Here is a 22,435-nt window from a genome sequence, read left to right as displayed (position 1 = left end):
TTCCTGTCCTAGGAACCCAGGTGTTTTTTTTTTTTCGTATCTTTTAGGATGTCCTCCCAGACATGAGCAATGAATGAAGTGGGACGAGGTTATGGGTCATTTCCAGATGGTCATTAGCCTAAAACTGGTTATTTTAGCTGCTAGTTGTTCGATTTCAACTACATGACAGGGTTATTTTATATGTAATTGCTATTATAGTGTTAGTGAACAGATCACACAAAAAAATGTAATTGTTTTAATCCCCTTTAAAAGGATGGCCCATGGCTCACCATATTTAATTCCACGTTCAATCCATTCACGCACTTCTAGAAAATAAAGCAATACAATTTTATGTAAATAAAGATTACTTTATTGGGTGGCTAAGGCTTACAAACACTAAAACCATAATTTGCTATGTAGTCCTTTTTTACATAAATATTAAAGCTAAGGAATATGAAAAACGTCCGTGCCTTTCAAAGAAATTAAGTACGCCTAATATCTTCCATTCAGTGAAACAGGACCAGGTCAAGGTTAAAGCGATGAAGGTAACTACCTGAGGTCACTGGCTGCAAAAACCCCGTTGGTGTGTTTTAGTGAGGTGTGGTCAGTAATCTGTAGGCAATTTCCATATTGAATTTAGGTGCCGCATCTTGTTGAACAAGTCCTAGGGAGAGCCAGAACATTTCCATTTTCTTTTTATTACTTAAGGGTATTTTTTTTTTCTTGCTAGGTATCAGCAGTTTGATTGGTTAGGAAAGACACAATGTTAGCCATGGTTTGAAAGATCCTATGATCACATGAACTTCAAGTTGTTCGACACTCCAGCATCTTCCGGAAGCTCTTGCGGAAGCTGTCATCTAAGAAGGCGTAGAGGAATGGGTTGAGACAAGAGTTGGCATAGCTCAAACTCGTAATAAAGTAGGAGATGCCAATAACTACAGATGTCTCCTGCAAATCTGTGGTCAGAGACACTATGGTAGCTAGGTGGAAAGGTGTCCAACAAAAAAGACAAACCGCTACGACAACAAAGACCATGATAGTTACCCTTTTTTTGGCCTTGTCCAAGGCCTTGCCATTGGAATTTAACCTCATATTCCTTAGTTTGTACAACATGAGCATGTATAAGACACAGATGGTGGAGACTGGAATGGCAAATCCCAACATTAGGGTGTAGACACGACTCGCCTTGAACCAGAGCTTTTCCGGTTTGGGGAAATTCAGTCCACAGCTCTTAAACTCCATATTGTCCATGTATACTCCAGCAAAAATGGTGAAAGGCAACACAATAAGAATGACCAAGACCCAAACAAGAAGACTTACAATTTTGGCTCCTCGATAGGTACGGTAGGGCATCCTCTTGGACCTTACGGTGGCCAATACGACCAGATAGCGGTCTATGCTCATGACGGTTAAAAAGAAGATGCTGGAGAAGATGTTGTAAAGATCTATGGACAAGATAATCTTACAAAGGACAACACCAAAAGGCCAGTAATGAAGAAGAATCTCAGCAATGTTGATGGGAAGGACAAGAGTAAACAGGTCGTCAGCAATCGCCAGGTTTAGGATAAAGAGGTTGGTGACCGTTTTCATCTTGGGGGCTTTGAGAATGACATAGATGACCGCGGTGTTTCCAGTCAATCCCACCACACAAATGACCGAGTAGATCACTGGGAGGATGATGTAGAAATTTGGTGACAAGTCACTGCTAGCAAAATGTGTTTCAGGATTAGAATTTCCATAATAGCTACCAAGCCCGGAGGGATCATAGGAAGCATTGGGAGTGCTCAACAAAGAGACATTCTCCATGTTCCTTCCTCTCGAATCTTGTTAAAAGGCAAACAACAAATTAAGCTTAAGACTCTACGGTCAATAGCTCACTGCATGTTCCAATTTTGCACCAAATTAACCCAGTGGTTCCAGGATGTGAACACCAGCTGTTCATATTAACCTAACCCAACGCTGGAAGACGTGTCCGACTGCGAAGCAGGCTGTGGTCTTGGAGAAGTATCAGCGGTGTTTAACTGTCCGTTGAGTTTGTAATCTGCTTAATTTCTGAAAGACAAAAAAATCATACACTTTAATTATTTTTAGACAGCAGAGGCCGTCTGAATAAAGCCGAACTGGGAGAGCAGCCATGAAATATTAATATACCTTATGTAGTTCTTTATCAGTTTCATAAAATGTTTTCTGTACAGAACATGCAGAAGCAATAGAACATTCACCTATAACTCTACTTTATTGGCAAAGACGCTATTGTGGGACATATAGGGCAACTGATAACTGGTACTAAAGACCTCTGCGCAAAATACATCAATTTATCATAAATATTACAAAAAATATATAAATAAAATACAAGGAATGTGTCGGTGAAAAAATGATTTTGAAAATTTTTAAATGTTTTAAGCCCGTTTACTTTTTTTTTTTTTTACAGCAAGAACAGCTCTCCAGGGGCACCCTTTATGGAGCCCAATTGCATTCAAAAGTTTTATTATAGAGATGGAGGGTTAGAACCTCTGAAAGGTCTTTTATGTGCCAGTGCTGTACTACCCTAGTGTACAGTGATCTGTAATATAGTACCCTAGTGTACAATGGTCTGTAATATGCTACCCTAGTGTACAATGGTCTGTAATATACTACCCTAGTGTACAATGGTCTGTAATATACTACCCTAGTGTACAGTGGTCTGTAATATAGTACCCTAGTGTACAGTGGTCTGTAATATAGTACCCTAGTGTACAGTGGTCTGTAATATAGTACCCTAGTGTACAATGGTCTGTAATATAGTACCCTAGTGTACAGTGGTCTGTAATATAGTACCCTAGTGTACAATGGTCTGTAATATAGTACTCTAGTGTACAATGGTCTGTAATATACTATCCTAGGGTACACTGGTCTGTAATATACTACCCTAATGTACAGTGGTCTGTAATATACTACCCTAATGTACAATGGTCTGTAATATACTACCGTAGTGTACAGTGGTCTGTAATATACTACCCTAATGTACAATGGTCTGTAATATACTACCCTAATGTACAATGGTCTGTAATATACTACCCTAGGGTACACTGGTCTGTAATATACTACCCTAGTGTACAATGGTCTTTAATATGCTACCCTAGTGTACAATGGTCTGTAATATGCTACCCTAGTGTACAATGGTCTGTAATATACTACCCTAGTGTACAATGGTCTGTAATATGCTACCCTAGTGTACAATGGTCTGTAATATACTACTCTAGTGTACAGTGGTCTGTAATATACTACCCTAGTGTACAAGGGTTTGTAATATACTACCCTAATGTACAATGGTCTGTAATATACTACCCTAGTGTACAGTGGTCTGTAATATACTACCCTAGTGTACAGTGGTCTGTAATATAGTACCCTAGTCTACAATGGTCTGTAATATAGTACTCTAGTGTACAATGGTCTGTAATATACTATCCTAGGGTACAATGGTCTGTAATATACTACCCTAATGTACAATGGTCTGTAATATACTACCCTAGTGTACAGTGGTCTGTAATATACTACCCTAATGTACACTGGTCTGTAATATACTACCCTAATGTACAATGGTCTGTAATATACTACCCTAGTGTACAGTGGTCTGTAATATACTACCCTAGGGTACAATGGTCTGTAATATACTACCCTAATGTACAATGGTCTGTAATATACTACCCTAGGGTACACTGGTCTGTAATATACTACCCTAGTGTACAATGGTCTGTAATATGCTACCCTAGTGTACAATGGTCTGTAATATGCTACCCTAGTGTACAATGGTCTGTAATATACTACCCTAGTGTACAATGGTCTGTAATATGCTACCCTAGTGTACAATGGTCTGTAATATACTACTCTAGTGTACAGTGGTCTGTAATATACTACCCTAGTGTACAAGGGTTTGTAATATACTACCCTAATGTACAATGGTCTGTAATATACTACCCTAGTGTACAGTGGTCTGTAATATACTACCCTAGTGTACAGTGGTCTGTAATATAGTACCCTAGTCTACAATGGTCTGTAATATAGTACTCTAGTGTACAATGGTCTGTAATATACTATCCTAGGGTACAATGGTCTGTAATATACTACCCTAATGTACAATGGTCTGTAATATACTACCCTAGTGTACAGTGGTCTGTAATATACTACCCTAATGTACACTGGTCTGTAATATACTACCCTAATGTACAATGGTCTGTAATATACTACCCTAGTGTACAGTGGTCTGTAATATACTACCCTAGGGTACAATGGTCTGTAATATACTACCCTAATGTACAATGGTCTGTAATATACTACTCTAGTGTACAATGGTCTGTAATATACTACCCTAGTGTACAATGGTCTGTAATATACTACCCTAGTGTACAATGGTCTGTAATATACTACCCTAGTGTACAATGGTCTGTAATATGCTACCCTAGTGTACAATGGTCTGTAATATACTACCCTAGTGTACAATGGTCTGTAATATACTACCCTAGTGTACAATGGTCTGTTGTATACTACCCTAGTGTACAATGGTCTGTAATATACTACCCTAGTGTACAATGGTCTGTAATATGCTTTCTAGTGTACAATGGTCTGTAATATACTACCCTAATGTACAATGGTCTGTAATATACTACTCTAGTGTACAGTGGTCTGTAATATACTACCCTAGGGTACAATGGTCTGTAATATACCACCCTAGTGTATAATGGTCTGTAATATACTACTCTAGTGTACAGTGGTCTGTAATATACTACCCTAGGGTACAATGGTCTGTAAAATGCTATTCTAGTGTACAATGGTCTGTAATATACTACTCTAGTGTACAATGGTCTGTAATATACTACCCTAGTGTACAATGGTCTGTAATATACTACCCTAGTATACAATGGTCTGTAAAATGCTACCCTAGTGTACACTGGTCTGTAATATACTACTTTAGTGTACACTGATCTGTAATATACTACCCTAATGTACAATGGTCTGTAATATACTACTCTAGTGTACAATGGTCTGTAATATACCACCCTAGTGTATAATGGTCTGTAATATACTACTCTAGTGTACAGTGGTCTGTAATATACTAACCTAGTGTACAATGGTCTGTAATATACTACCCTAGTGTACAATGGTCTGTAATATGCTACCCTAGTGTACAATGGTCTGTAATATGCTACCCTAGTGTACAATGGTCTGTAATATACTATCCTAGTGTACAAGGGTTTGTAATATACTACTCTAGTGTACAGTGGTCTGTAATATACTACCCTAGTGTACAGTGGTGGTCTGTAATATACTACTCTAGTGTACAGTGGTCTGTACTGTACAATTGCCTGTGACATATTACTTTATTATACACAGATCTGTACTATACAGATTTGATGTTTAATAGTTTGTACTGTACTAATGTGCAATGGCCTGTGCTTATACTACTCTAGAATACCATGGTCCGTGTGGTAGAAATCTAGTGCTTAGAACAATGGCTTAGTACTGTTCTAATAAAGTGAAGATTTGGAGAATTTATGTTTGTGATGAAAATCCTTTAGGTTAGTGGACTGTGCTGTACTACTCTCGTGTACAATGGTGTGTGAAGTACTACTTTAGTGTACAATAGTATGTCCTGTACTATTATAGTGTTTAATGGTCTGTATTGTACTACTCTAGTTTGCGGTCTACCTTGTATTGCTCTAGTGCACAATAGTCTATGCTTTGTTACTCTAGAGTACAATGTTTTGTGCTATTCTATTCTATCATACAATGGTCTGTTCTATACTAATCCTAGTGTACAGTGGTCTGTGTTGTACTAATCTAGTGTACAATGGTTGGTGCTGTACTACATTTGAGTACAATGGCATGTACAGTACTACTCTAGTGTAAAGTGACCTGTGCTGTACTACTCCAATGTACAATGGTCTATACTGTACTAGTCTAGTAATGGTATGTGCTCTATGATCTAGTGTACAATGATCTGTGCGCATGGGGTGTGCCAGCTGTGCTTGGGCACACCCTAATCACCCTGTGAGACACAGATTCCCCCTGCTGGCAGCTGAGGAGAAATGGACTGGGGAATCTTTGTCCTCAGTCCTTTTCACCAAAACCTCCAATTGGGCTCCTAACAAATTGTAAAGAAAATGATAAAAAAAAAAAAAAGATTAAAACAAAAAAAGTAAAAAATAATAAAATAAAATAATAAAAATAAAAACACTCTTGACACTAATCTCTGCCCTACTAATACTATCCACTGCTCTACTGACACCATCTCCTGCCCTACTGACAAAGTCCACTACCCTACTGAAAGTGTCCACTGCTCTACTGTACTGACTGACACCATCCACTGTCCTACTGACTGACACCATCCACTGTCCTACTGACTGACGCCATCCACTGTCCTACTGACTGACACCATCCACTGTCCTACTGACTGACACCATCCACTGTCCTACTGACTGACACCATCCACTGTCCTGTTGACACCACCCACTGTCCTACTGATTGACACCATCCACTGTCCTGCTAACACCGTCCACTGCTCTACAGACACCGTCCACTGCTCTACTGACACCATCCACTGTCCTGTTGACACCACCCACTGCTCTACTGACACCATCCACTGCTCTACTGACACCATCCACTGCTCTACTGACTGACACCATCCACTGTCCTGCTGACACCGTCCACTGTTCCACAGACACTGTCCACTGCTCTACTGACTCCATTCACTGCTCTACTGAAACCATCCACTGCACTACTGACACCATCCACTGCTCTACTGACTGACACCATCCACTGTCCTGCTGACACCGTCCACTGCTCTACTGACACCGTCCACTGCTCTACTGACACCGTCCACTGCTCTACTGACTGACACCATCCATTGTCCTACTGACTGACACCATCCACTGCCCTACTGACACCATCCACTGCTCTACTGACTGACACCATGCACTGTCCTACTGACTGACACCATCCACTGTCCTACTGACTGACACCATCCACTGCCCTACTGACACCATCCACTGTCCTACTGACTGACACCATCCACTGTCCTACTGACACCATCCACTGTCCTACTGACTGACACCATCCACTGTCCTACTGACTGACACCATCCGCTGTCCTACTGACTGACACCATCCACTGTCCTACTGACTGACATCATCCGCTGTCATACTGACTGACACCATCCGCTGTCCTACTGACTGACACCATCCACTGTCCTGCTAACACTCTCCACTGCTCTGCTCTACTGACACCTTCCACTGCTCTACTGACACCGTCCACTGCTCTACTGACACCATCCACTGCTCTACTGACACCATCCACTGCTCTACTGACTGACACCATCCACTGTTCTACAGACACTGTCCACTGCTCTACTGAAACCATCCACTGCCCTACTGACACCATCCACTGCTCTACTGACTGACATCATCCACTGTCCTGCTGACACCGTCCTACTGCTCTACAGACACCGTCCACTGCTCTACAGACACCGTCCACTGCTCTACTGACTCCATCCACTGCTCTACTGACACCATCCACTGCTCTACTGACTGACACCATCCACTGCTCTACTGACTGACACCATCCACTGTCCTGCTGACACCGTCCACTGCTCTACAGACACCGTCCACTGATCTACTGACACCGTCCACTGATCTACTGACACCGTCCACTGATCTACTGACACCGTCCACTGCTCTACAGACCCCATCCACTGCTCTACAGACACCATCCACTGCTCTACAGACACCATCCACTGCTCTACAGACACAATCAACTGCCTTACTGACACCATCTACTGCTCTACTGACTGACACCCTCCACTGTCCTGCTGACACCGTCCATTGTTCTACAGACACCGTCCACTGCTCTACAGACAACGTCCACTGCTCTACTGACTCCATCCACTGCTCTACTGACTCCATCCACTGCTCTACTGACACCATTCACTGCTCTACTGACTGACACCATCAACTGCTCTACTGACTGACACCATCCACTGTCCTGCTGACACCGTCCACTGCTCTACAGACACCGTCAACTGATCTACTGACACCATCCACTGCTCTACTGACTGACACCATCCACTGTTCTACTGACTGACACCATCCACGTTCCTACTGACTGACACCATCCACTGTCCTACTGACTGACACCATCCACTGTCCTACTGACTGACACCATCCACTGCCCTACTGACACCATCCACTGCTCTACTGACTGACACCATCCACTGTCCTACTGACTGACACCATCCACTGTCCTACTGACTGACACCATCCACTGTCCTACTGACTGGCACCATCCACTGCTCTACTGACACCCTCCACTGTCCTACTGATTGACACCATCCACTGTCCTACTGACTGACACCATCCACTGTCCTACTGACTGACACCATCCGTTGTCCTACTGACTGACACCATCCGCTGTCCTACTGACTGACACCATCCACTGTCCTGCTAACACTGTCCACTGCTCTACTGACACCGTCCACTGCTCTACTGACACCATCCATTGCTCTACTGACACCATCCATTGCTCTACTGACTGACACCATCCACTGTTCTATAGACACTGTCCACTGCTCTACTGACTCCATCCACTGCTCTACTGAAACCATCCACTGCCCTACTGACACCATCCACTGCTCTACTGACTGACACCATCCACTGTCCTGCTGACACCGTCCACTGCTCTACAGACACTGTCCACTGCTCTACAGACACGGTCCACTGCTCTACTGACACGGTCCACTGCTCTACTGACACGGTCCACTGCTCTACTGACACCGTCCACTGCTCTACTGACACCGTCCACTGCTCTACTGACTGACACCATCCACTGCCCTACTGACTGACACCATCCACTGCCTTACTGACACCATCCACTGTCCTACTGACACCATCCACTGTCCTACTGACACCATCCACTGTCCTACTGACTGACACCATCCACTGTCCTACTGACTGACACCATCCACTGTCCTACTGACTGACACCATCCACTGTCCTACTGACTGACACCATCCACTGTCCTACTGACTGACACCATCCACTGTCCTACTGACTGGTACCATCCACTGCCCTACTGACAGACACCATCCACTGTCCTGCTGACACCATCCACTGTCCTGCTGACACCATCCACTGTCCTACTGACTGACACCATCCACTGTCCTACTGACTGACACCATCCACTGTCCTGCTGACACCATCCACTGTCCTACTGACTGACACCATCCACTGTCCTGCTAACACTGTCCACTGCTCTACTGACACCATCCACTGCTCTACTGACTGACACCATCCACTGTTCTACAGACACTGTCCACTGCTCTACTGACTCCATCCACTGCTCTACTGAAACCATCCACTGCCCTACTGACACCATCCACTGTCCTGCTGACACCATCGACTGCTCTACAGACACCATCCACTGTCCTGCTGACACCATCCACTGCTCTACAGACACCATCCACTGCTCTACAGACACCATCCACTGCTCTACAGACACCATTCAATGCTCTACAGACACACTCAACTGCCCTACTGACACCATCAACTGCTCTACCTACTGACACCATCCATTGTCCTGCTGACAGCATCCACTGTCCTACTTACACCATCCACTGTCCTACTGACACGATCCACTGTCCTACTGACTGACACCATCCGCTGTCCTACTGACTGACACCATCCACTGTCCTACTGACTGACACCATCCACTGTCCTACTGACTGACACCATCCACTGTCCTACTTACACCATCCACTGTCCTACTGACTGACACCATCCACTGTCCTGCTAACACTCTCCACTGCTCTACTGACACCTTCCACTGCTCTACTGACACCGTCCACTGCTCTACTGACACCGTCCACTGCTCTACTGACACCATCCATTGCTCTACTGACTGACACCATCCACTGTCCTGCTGACACCGTCCACTGTTCTACAGACACTGTCCACTGCTCTTCTGACACCATCCACTGCCCTACTGACACCATCCACTGCTCTACAGACACCATCCACTGCTCTACAGACACCATTCACTGCTCTACAGACACACTCAACTGCCCTACTGACACCATCTACTGCTCTACTGACTGACACCATCCACTGTCCTCCTGACTGACACCATCCACTGTCCTACTGACTGACACCATCCACTGCCCTACTGACACCATCCACTGTCCTACAGACTGACACCATCCACTGTCCTACAGACTGACACCATCCACTGTCCTACTGACTGACACCATCCACTGTCCTACTGACTGACACCATCCACTGTCCTACTGACTGACACCATCCACTGTCCTGCTGACACCATCCACTGTCCTACTGACTGACACCATCCGCTGTCCTACTGACTGACACCATCCACTGTCCTGCTAACACTGTCCACTGCTCTACTGACACTGAGCAACTGCTCTACTGACACCATCCACTGCTCTACTGATCGACACCATCCACTGTCCTGCTGACACCATCCACTGTTCTACAGACACTGTCCACTGCTCTACTGACTCCATCCACTGCTCTACTGAAACCATCCACTGCCCTACTGACACCATCCACTGCTCTACTGACTGACACCATCCACTGTCCTGCTGACACCGTCCACTGCTCTATAGACACCGTCCACTGCCCTACTGACACCATCCACTGCTCTACAGACACCATCCACTGCTCTACAGACACCATTCACTGCTCTACAGACACAATTCAATGCTCTACAGACACACTCAACTGCCCTACTGACACCATCAACTGCTCTACTTACTGACACCATCCATTGTCCTGCTGACAGCATCCACTGTCCTACTGACACCATCCACTGTCCTACTGACTGACACCATCCGCTGTCCTACTGACTGACACCATCCACTGTCCTGCTAACACCGTCCACTGTTCTACAGACACTGTCCACTGCTCTACTGACACCATCCACTGCCCTACTGACACCATCCACTGCCCTACTGACACCATCCACTGCTCTACAGACACCATTCACTGCTCTACAGACACACTCAACTGCCCTACTGACACCATCTACTGCTCTACTGACTGACACCATCCACAGTCCTACTGACTGGCACCATCCACTGCCCTACTGACACCATCCACTGTCCTACTGACTGACACCATCCGCTGTCCTACTGACTGACACCATCCACTGTCCTGCTAACACTGTCCACTGCTCTACTGACACTGTCCACTGCTCTACTGACACCATCCACTGCTCTACTGATCGACACCATCCACTGTCCTGCTGACACCATCCACTGTTCTACAGACACTGTCCACTGCTCTACTGACTCCATCCACTGCTCTACTGAAACCATCCACTGCTCTACTGACACCATCCACTGCTCTACTGACTGACACCATCCACTGTCCTGCTGACACCGTCCACTGCTCTACAGACACCGTCCACTGCTCTACGGACACCGTCCACTGCTCTACAGACACCATCCACTGCTCTACAGACACCATTCACTGCTCTACAGACACACTCAACTGCCCTACTGACACCATCAACTGCTCTACTTACTGACACCATCCATTGTCCTGCTGACACCGTCCACTGCTCTACTGAAACCATCCACTTTCCTACTGACTGACACCATCCACTGTCCTGCTGACACCATCCACTGTACTACTGCTCATGTGTGTTTGAACTTTGGGGTACACACCCTAATGCAATCGTCTGCACACACCTTTGTGTACAACTTTATGTACAATGGCCTTTGCTACATCACTCCAATATAGAATGGTCTGGACAGTGCTACAGTACTCTAGTGTACAGTGGACTGTGCTGTACTCTTTATTGTATAGCCATCTCCACTGTGCTGTTTTTGTACTGTAAAGCTGCATGTCCTGATAGTCCTGTCCTGATAGTCCTGTCCTGCTGCCTTGATCATCTGTGCACTACAGTCCTCCAGCTATATGGTTTTACTGTACAACTGTCCTGAATGTATCTGCTCTTCCACTACCCCAGTTGTATGTCCAGTTCTGGGCACCAGTCCTCAGGAAGGATGTGCTGGAACTGGAGAAAGTCCAGAGAAGGGCAGCAAAGCTAATAAAGGGTCTGGAGGATATTACTTATGAGGAAAGGTTGCGAGCACTGCACTTATTCTCTCTGGAGAAGAGACGCTTGAGAGGGGATATGATTTCAATGTACAAATCCCATACTGGTGACCCCACAATAGGGATAAAACTTTTCTGTGAAAGGGAATTATATAAGACACGCAGCCATTCTCTAAAATTAGAAGAAAAGAGGTTTAACCTTAAACTACGTAGAGGGTTCTTTACTGTAAGCGCGGCAAGGATGTGGAATTCCCTTCCAGAGGCGGTGGTCTCAGCGGGGAGCATCGATCGTTTTAAAAAGCTATTAGATACTATTAGATAAGCACCTGAACGACCACAACATACAGAGATATACAATGTAATACTGACATATAATCACACACATAGGTTGGACTTGATGGACTTGTGTCTTTTTTCAACCTCACCTACTATGTAACTATGTATGTCTTTCCCATGCAACTGCCATAAAAGTACATCTACCATACAGCTTCTGCAACTGTGCAGCTGCCTTCTCTAGTTCTCTGCTTTACGATATATAGACCGGAAAAGCTGCCCTGACGGTAGGTTTCTATTATACAGTCAACCAAAACCGTAGGTGCTTATTCTACTACCACCGCAACTTTTCACCCGGAGAGCCCTCCTGGCTACAAATCTGTTCTGTACTTCTGTCTCTACCTTACAACTGCACCGATTGTAAAACTCTATACTGTACAAGTGGCTCTGCTCTTCTGCTTTGTAGAGTTCAACTGACTCACGTGTACAACCACATCTAGTCCTAAATAAATATATTTCTATAATCTCCTTTATCCAGTAATAATCTTCCTTCTGCACATTATATTTCTGTACTGTACACAAAGATAGGAATATAATGAAATTATTATCAATAAAACTTAGCTAAACTTCTCCTGCACTATAGTAGGAGCAGTATGCACACACTCTGCTGTATACTTATAATAATAATCATTATTTCCTAAACCCCAGTTAATCTGGCTCAGTCTTTTTTTTTTTTTTTTTGCCCCCATTTGATGCCAGGCTGTGTAGCCCCCCCATCAATTGCAGTAAGTGACCCCTCTAGTGGTATGTGAAGACCCCCAGGCTGATCCTTACCTTTCATGCTGTGCAGTCAGTGCTTCAATGCGCTGTGTCTGTGCTACGCTCACATCTACTAGAGTTCAGACAGGGAGGAGGGTCTGTTATTACTCTGCTGACGTCTCAGCCTGCTGGAAGCCCCTCTGATACACATCTGATCGAACTACATTGTGTGCGGAGGGGATACAGCACCCCCACCTGTCCCTATCTCCATCATGGCTGTCCCTGTTCTAGATCTGTCTGATGTACTAATCTGTATCAATAAAAAGGTAATATTTAAGGCACACCATTTATTAAAGTGGAGGTCCGCCAATTTTTTTTTTTTTTTAAGTCAGCAGCTACAAATACTGCAGCTGCTGACTTTTAAAATAAGGACACTTACCTGTCCAGGGCACCCGCGATGTCGGTACCCGAAGCCACTCTGTCACTTGGCTCTCGGGTGCTGCCGCCGCCATCTTCGGTAAGGGAATCAGGAAATGAAGCCTTGCACAATCCGGATGGTCCCTGCTGTCTCTGGGACCCGTGTGTTTCCCAGCAGACAGCGGGGGGCGGTAAGAGGCATAGACTCCCGTGGGAGTCTATGCCCCGGAAGTGGGTGCAAATACCTGTATTATACAGGTATCTGCACCCTCCTCCCTCCTGAAAGGTGCCAAATGTGACACCGGAAGGAGGGTTCCGAAAAGTGGAGGTTCCATTTTTGTGTGAACCTCCGCTTTAAGGGTATAGAAAAGAATCACCCCCTTTAAAAGAATCAAATTTTCTTGCTTTGCAGCATGAAATAAAGACAATAAAGTTTGTTTTATCCAGCTGTGTTTACTCTGTGCAACATCCAAGTGAAAAATAGAACACCAACATGTCAGAGCAAAAATAAGAAAAAGTAAAAAACAGAATCACTGAGTTGGAAAAAGGACCTCCCCACTCCTAAAAATGACTTGGTAAACTCAATCAGGTGTAGCTAATCACCTTCTCAATGGCACAGAAAGCCATTTGACTTTCATCTGTGATCAGCTGTGGTTATTTTGCTTAGCTCAGAATGAAAAGAGCTTTCTTGGAGCATTTCAGTCCCTGCTAGTGCAACCGAACCAAACAATCAACTATGAGTGGCAAGACACTGTCAAATAATCTCTGGGATAAAGTTGTGGACTGGCACAAGCATGGAAAAGTGTGGTGGAGATTCCCTGCAAGTCTGGAGCTTAATTTCTTCAAATGGAGTTGGAGATTTGGTCAGGATCGATGGAGGTAGGCAGGTTTTGTTTTTCTTATTCCCCCTGTACCATAACTATATTATCTGTTGACATTTTAATTTAGCCTGTATAAATACTTGACATTGTCTTCATATTAGCCTACTGTAATCCCCTGTATGTAAAGATGGAGGGCCAGTCTGAATATACTGCATTGGCATAGTGACATCAGTGCTAACACTGGAAACCCACTGACAGTAGTAGTGAGCAGAGTGACCTTCCTCACTGGTATGGCGATGTGCTTTCACTGTCCAGTCAGTAGGTTGGAGGCAGGCAGTTTTTGTTTGTCTCCCTGTAGCTTTATTACCTGTTGGTCCTGATAGCAGATCCTTTAATTTTCCCACTTTCTTCAGCTCCAGAACGTTTACCCCCCCCCCGATACAGCACTGCGTTATTTAACTGATAATTGCGCGGTTGTGCCATGCTGTACCCAAATAAAATTGATGTCCTTTTTTTCCCCACAAACAGATTTCTTTTGGTGGTATTTGTTTACCACTGCGGTTTTTATTTTTTGCGCTATAAACAAAGAAAGACCGACAACTTTGAAAAAAAAAAAAAAAACAATAATTTTTTACTTTCTGCTATAAAATAATATCCAATAAAAAAATGAAAAAAATCGAATTTCTTCATCAATTTAGGTCAATATGTATTCTGCTACATATACAGTATTAGGTAAAAAAAAATCCCAATACTCGAATATTGATTGGTTTGCGCAAAAGTTATAGCAGCTATAAACTACGGGATATATTTATTTATTTGATTTTTATTAGTAATGTTGGTGATCAGCAACTTATAGCGGGACTACGATATTGCGGTGGACAAACCGGGCTAATGCCCCGTACACACGAGTGTTTTATTCCAATGGAATTCCGCTCAAGCTTGGCTTGCGTACACACGGTCACACAAAAGTTCACTGAACTTTCAACTGCCAAGAATGCGATGACGTACAACACTACAAGGAGCCGAGAAATGAAGTTCAATGCTTCCGAGCATGCGTTGAATTGTTTCCGAGCATGCGTAGGAATTTTGCGCATCGGAATTTGTGCAGAAGACCGTAATTTCCGATCGGAACTTGTTCCGGCCGAAAAATTGAGAACCTGCTCTCAAACTTTTGCTGGCCGATATTCCGCCAGCAAATGACCGATGGAACATACACACGATCGCATTTTCCGACCATAAGCTCTCATTGGACTTTTGCTGGCGGAATTTCTGATCGTGTGTATGGGGCATAACTTTTGACACTTTTTGGGGACCAGTGACACTAATATGGTGATCAGTGCTAAAAAAAAAAAAGCACTGTCACTGTACTAATGACACTGGTAGGGAAGGGGCTACCATTAGGAGCGATCAAAGGGTTAAATGTGTTCCCTGGATGTGATTACTAACTGTGGGGGGGGGGGGTGCCTATGGACCGTACACACAATCCAAAAATCGCACGAAAAATACCGCTTTCGAAGCGATCGTACGATAATCGGATCGTTAGTACAGAGCTTTCGAGAGCCTATCACGACAGTTCATCTGATATTATCCAATCAGACGAGCACGAAAATGATTCTCGTACGATGCCAGATCATACGATTTTAGCTTAATCAGTACAGTTGTCGTCCAAAAATATACAATACAAATACACTACAACACATGACATCACTTCTGATTTTTTTATTCTGTCGTACGACAGTTTTTGTAACTTTAGTAAGCTCTTCATGTTCGATATATGACTTGCATGCAACAAACCCCCCCCCCCCCCCCAAAAAAAAAGGACAATTGGATCGTGTCTACGGGGCATTAGACTGGGGGAATGTAAAGATCTGTGTCCAGCAGGATCACAGGGTCGGCATATTCCCCTCTCACAGAACGGCGATCTGCCTTGTTTACATAGGCAGGCCACCGTTCTGCCTTTTCTCCTGAACGATCGACGGGTCCCAGCTGACATCGCCTCCGCCGTACCTGCTGATTGGACACAGCGGGAGCCAATCAGTGTGTCACTGGCAGCGCATGCCCCAGACCGGGAAGAGTCAGATCACGTACGCAGTAAATGTACAGGGGGTGGCCGCTAAAGGGGGTAACAGGGTCTTAGATGGGCATGTAGTATTAGGTAAGAAATAAATTCGCCAAGTAACTTTGAGGAGTGGCTCTTTAAAAATACCAAGGCTCTAATTTCATTAGAATGAGCCATAGAATGGACCAGGGTGATTTCATCCCCTATAACAGGGATTTGCAACTAGCGGCCCTCCAGCTGTTGCAAAACTACAAGTCCCATCATGCCTCTGCCTCTGGGTGTCATGCTTGTGGCTGTCAGAGTCTTGCTATGCCTCATGGGACTTGTAGTTCTGCAACAGCTGGAGGTCCGCTAATTGCATATCCCTGCCCTATAAGATGCCCCTTTCTAAGAGGGAAACTGTAATTTCCCCCGACCATTTAGAATTAGAGGGAGACTCGGAGCCCTTGACTCTCTTTACATCGCGCTCATTATTCCATTCCGCATTGTTCAGCGCGGCACACTCGGGGAAGTTCGCGGCTGTTTCATCTCACACAAATTAATAACTCGGATTTATACTGAACATTTTTTTTTTTTCTCCTGTAGAACGGCTGTTAATCACATCTCAGGATCAGAGACCTATTGCTCTATTAGATGTGTGATATTTAAGTCGCTTAACATAATTACCTTTTCACATGCTAATCTGGAATGTATTACCATAAACTGTGAAATTAAGATGATTTTTTTTATAAAGGCGAACTCCAACCAAACCGCCAAATACAGTTGAAATAATGTTGGCCATTCACAGCTTGAATTGCAGCGGATTCTTGTTGAATCGTCTGAAATTCGAGGCGGGGGGGGGGGGGGGGTTCTGTCAGCACAACTTTGATTTGCACAGGGTAAGTGAGCCCAGCGACCGTAGGGTTTGTGGGTCCGTGATCAGGTCCATCTTCTGCAAACCCCCCCGACCAATGGAGCACCAGCCGCCACCATTTCTAATGCCGCGTACAAAGGACCAACCTTCCGGCAGACTAGGTCTGACGGAATCAGTCCTTCAGACAATCCGATCGTCTGTGGGCTAATCCGATCATTCGACCTAGAAATAGAACATGTTTCAAATCTGTCCGACGGACTCAATTCCTATCGACTGTGTGCTGGTCCCACGGACCAAATACGATGCAAGGGAAGCTATTGGCTACTGGCTATTGAACTTCCTTTTTTAGTCCCGTCTTACGTCATCACATTCAAAACGAACTGACTTAGTCCGTTCATATGTGGCCAAGTCCATTCGAAAAGTCTGTCGGAACTCCGCCAAAAGTCCATTGGGAAAACCGTCAGACCTAGTCTGCCAGAAAGTCCGGTCGTGTGTACGCGGCATAACATAACATAACATGTCATGGTTGTCAGTGTAATGGGAATAGTGATAGTAATTAGTAAAGGGAAAAGTGATCATTGCACAAGAGGAGACTTCCCCTGACTTTGATGAATTTTACTTTTTTCCTGTTGTGTCTCCAGGATATGAATTGAAGGAAAATCTGCTGAATAGGTCACTTCAAAAATAAAAAAAATCAGACTGGGGTTCTTACCATTCTTTCCGCTATCTGTTCTGTTTCAAATCCTGCTTTATGCTTTGACATACTGTACCTCCTTAGATCCAGTCTGTCTAGACACTATGGTCACTTGCTAACTTTGCACCATCCACATGCAGCTTAAAGCCTCTTTCACATGGCTGTTTAAATCAGGTTCATCTTTGAGTTTTTCAGGTGGACCTAATCGGACAGTCCATTCACCGCTATGGATTGACAGGTGTAAAAAACATTGTGTTGATTTAGGGCCGGTTCACACTGCGGGCGATGCGAGGCGACACCGACTTGCCTCGCCGCGACCTGCCGCGACCTCAGCGGCGATTTGCAAATGACTTCTGTATAGAAGTCAATGCAAGTCGCCCCGAGGTCGCCCAAAAGTAGTACAGGAACCTTTTTTCTGAGTCGGAGCAACTCGAGTCGCTCCTCTCAGAACGGTTCCATTGTACAGAACGGGGGCGACTTGTCAGATCGACGAAGACGAAGTTCTGACTCCTGGGCCAGCTCCTATAATAGGCAGCACACTGTTGTTGCGGAGCTTGGCTTGATGTGGGACGCGTACAGACTATACTACAGCGATTGTTACTGAAGCGCTGGACGCTTTAGCTGTTTGCCTTTATGAATCAACAAAAACGTGAGTGGAATTATTTCAACAATAAACTGGTGAATGTTTTTTTAAGTTATCTGCGCAATGAGCGATGTTATTTCTTTCTACCTATATGACTGCTGAGCTGCATAATGCCCCGTACACACGAGAGGAATTAAGTCTGACAGACCTCCAAAGGAGTTCCGCCGGAGTTCCGCTGGAGTTCCGACGGAGTTCTGGCGGACTTTTCGACCGAACGGACTTGACCACACACCATCACACCAAACTCCGACGGAGTCGAACGTGATGACGTACGACTGGATTCGACGTAGGAAGTTCATAGACAGTAGCCAATAGCTGCCCTAGCGTCGGTTTTAGTCCGTCGGAGTAGCACACACACGAGCGGATTTTTCAAAGGGGACCGGGTCCGGCGGAGTTCCGTCGGGAAAATTTAAAGCATGCTTCATTTCTAAAGTCCGTCAGACTTTAGCTTCGCTAAAGTCCGTTGCAGCCCACACACGATCGGATAGTCCGCCGGACTCAGTCCGTCGGAGTTTGGATGTCGAAAAGTCCGCTCGTGTGTACGGGGCATAAGGATCCCTATACCTGTTACATGATTGGAAAGATCTTGCTCCAGAGTATTGTTTTGGAGGATTTGTAGAGCATAGTGGTGCCATTACATGTGCATTACCGTTGCACTGATGGTAAGGGTCTGTCGTGTTGGGTGATGGTGATGGGACCCCTACTGTCTTCATATCTGCTGATTGAGGTGGAGGGAGATCAGCTGCTGATTTGTTGAACTCTTTCTTACTTTTCTGGATTTTTATGCATAATTTATGTGCTAATATATGTTAATGAATTTTTATGCGCGCCACATTTTTTCTTTTATAGCACACTGTTGTCCCCTATCATAGGAGGCGGGACTTCGTCTGAGGACAGCGGCCGCGCGGGATAAACGGGAAATCCCCGCTCTGTATAATCCGACTCCTCTCCTCTAAGTAAGGCTGAGATGATGGGCACTAAACAGGCTGCATTGATGGGCACTGAACAGGCTGCATTGATGGGCACTGAACAGGCTGCATTGATGGGCACTGAACAGGCTGCATTGATGGGCACTGATCGGACTGCATTTATGGACACTGAACAGGCTGCATTGATGGGCACTGATCGGGCTGCATTGATGGACACTGAACAGTCTGCATTGATGGGCACTGAACAGGCTGCATTGATGGACACTGATCGGGCTGCATTGATGGACACTGATCGGGCTGCATTGATGGACACTGAACAGGCTGCATTGATGGACACTGATCGGGCTGCATTGATGGACACTGATCGGGCTGCATTGATGGACACTGATCGGGCTGCATTGATGGACACTGAACAGGCTGCATTGATGGGCACTGATCGGACTGCATTTATGGACACTGAACAGGCTGCATTGATGGGCACTGATCGGGCTGCATTGATGGACACTGAACAGTCTGCATTGATGGGCACTGAACAGGCTGCATTGATGGACACTGATCGGGCTGCATTGATGGACACTGATCGGGCTGCATTGATGGACACTGATCGGGCTGCATTGATGGACACTGATCGGGCTGCATTGATGGGCACTGAACAGGCTGCATTGATGGACACTGATTGGGCTGCATTGATGGACACTGAACAGGCTGCATTGATGGGCATTGGGCACTGGTGAGGCTGCACTGATGGGCACTGGTGAGTATAATACACTCTTCAAATGTGCTTTGAAATGCATGGTTTTCACTTTTATGAAAATAATGATGTTATGTGGTTGGGCTGGTATAATAATGCTATGGGGCTGGTATGAAATGATTTCCAGAAATAAGGTATATATCATACGTTTATATATCATTACATAAACACATACCACATAGACTGCGATTATCAGTTGAGGAAAATATGCTTATAAAATGTATTTTTTTTTTATTGGCAAATAGTAAACTATGTCCCCGGATTTCATTTAAAAAATCTGGTCACCTTAAACTAACGTGCATTGTTGGATAGTACAACCCGCAGCCATGTACTACTGTCGATTTTGGTGTGCTGTCCATAATACTACATGCACCTATTTTGATTATTTTTGGTACATTAGGTAACCCATTCAAACAAGCCGCCCTAACACAACACACATTAACCACTTAAAGCCTTTTTCTGACATTTGCTGTTTACAAGTAAGAATTTGTATTTTTTTTGCTAGAAAATGACTTAGTTGCTTGCTATGGGGGCACCCGAACCAAGCTGCAGCGTGTCCATTCAGACACAGAGCTGCCGCTCGGACCTTCTGCTTTTATAACTGCTTTAAAAATCTCCATAGGTGACGCTTTAACAATTTCTACAGGTTACCAGTTTAGAGTTACAGAGGAGGTCCAGTGCTAATATTATTGCTCTCGCTTAGACGTTCGTGTTGATACCTAACATGTGTGGTATAAACACAGTTTACATATGTGGGCGTGACATATGTATGCATTCACTACTGCGTGCCAACATATGGGGACAGGGGGTGCATTAAAGTATTTGTGTTTATTTATTAAATTTTTTACATTTTTAAACTGTCCCTTTAAAATGTTTTTTTTTGGTATTACTTTTATTGCTATCGCAAGGAATGTAAATATCCCTTGCGAGAACAATACAGCATGACAGGTCCTCTTTATGGAGAGATGTTGGATCTAAAAGACTCCAAATCTCTCCTCTACCCTTTGAAAGCAAAAAAAAAAAATCACAAAAAATGTATCTTATTTTAAGGGAAAAAAAATGTTTACACGGTCCGGGCACCGAAAGTGATGTCATAACATCGCTCCAGTCCTCCAAGGGCATAGAGATGAGTGGTGTCCATCTTGCCATCGCTTATCTCTATGGGGAGGCACTGCCGGCACTGAATGGTTCCCGGGCTCAGGGATTGGTATTGCATAGCTCCCAACTGTCTCTGATTTGGAGGGACTGTCCCAGATTTGGAGCAATGTCCCTCTGTCCCTCATTCCTCCTCATTTGTCCCTCATTTTGGTCTGATCCATATAGTTGTATATAAAATGCACTTTTTATCTTTCAAAAAGTGTTTCCCAGCGCTAAACCTTTCATTAAATTCTAAATTGCTGCATTTGTACATTTTAAAAGCCAATATAAAGGAACACTAGTGCTAAAAAAAAAGCCCTTGTGGATTTAAATAACCTTTTATTTGAGGGGTTATGTCCCCTTTAAGGGGCGTGGCAGGGGGTGTGTCCTATGCCTACATACGTTTGCTAGTAGGTGTCCCTCATTCCCATCTCAAAATGTTGCAAGGTATGGTATTGTAAGCCCGGGAAGCGGGAGGGGCACCTCTCCTGCCGCTTCTAAAAGTGATCCAGCAGCAAATCTGCCACAGGGACAATTTTTATCTGAAAGCCAACCGCCTGATGGAAAAGAAAATACCAGGGCTATGGCCTCTAGCTGCAGCCATAACCAGTGGCGACCCATCCACTAGGGGTGCCTGAGCGCCGCTCCCTCTCTCCGCGCCACCCCCTATATGCATAATGGATAGTGTGAATCTATCCATGGCAGCCGCGGCCACCCCCTATTCATGGCCCCTTTCACGACACCGGGTGCATGAATTACAGAGGCCGGGGATTTTTTTTAAGCACCCAATTAGAGCCAAGCGCTCTAATAGGCTTCAAAATAGGGTGGGCTCAGGGCGCAGATAATGCGCTCGGAGCCCACCCAGGTATGTTACAGCAACGAATGAATATTCGCTGTTGAAACACTGATCCTCAATCCAGCCTATCAGAAGCGGGTTTGAAACCCATTTTCCGATTGGCCGAAAGGAGAAGACTCCTGATTGGCTGCTGAGGTGGAGGGGAAAAAACGGAAGC

The 22,435-nt window shown here is 44.8% G+C and overlaps 1 protein-coding gene across 1 annotated transcript; it reads right to left on the bottom strand.

Moving 5' to 3' along the window:
- Positions 1-338: 338 nt before the first annotated feature.
- On the bottom strand, positions 339-13,260 carry NPBWR2 (neuropeptides B and W receptor 2). The gene is made up of 2 exons (XM_077460378.1): positions 13,194-13,260; positions 339-2,031 (listed from the first exon to the last, which is right to left on the bottom strand). The coding sequence occupies exon 2, from the start codon at positions 1,783-1,785 to the stop codon at positions 784-786; it is 1,002 nt and encodes a 333-aa protein (XP_077316504.1). The 5' UTR covers positions 1,786-2,031; positions 13,194-13,260; the 3' UTR covers positions 339-783.
- Positions 13,261-22,435: the final 9,175 nt, after the last annotated feature.

Source organism: Lithobates pipiens, unplaced genomic scaffold (genome assembly GCF_037356315.1).
Source record: "Lithobates pipiens isolate NorthernLeopardFrog02 unplaced genomic scaffold, aLitPip1_a1.2 Scaffold_28, whole genome shotgun sequence".
NCBI lineage: Eukaryota > Metazoa > Chordata > Amphibia > Anura > Ranidae > Lithobates > Lithobates pipiens.
Note: the sequence above shows the minus strand (reverse complement) of the source record. Positions and strands in the feature narration are given on the sequence as shown.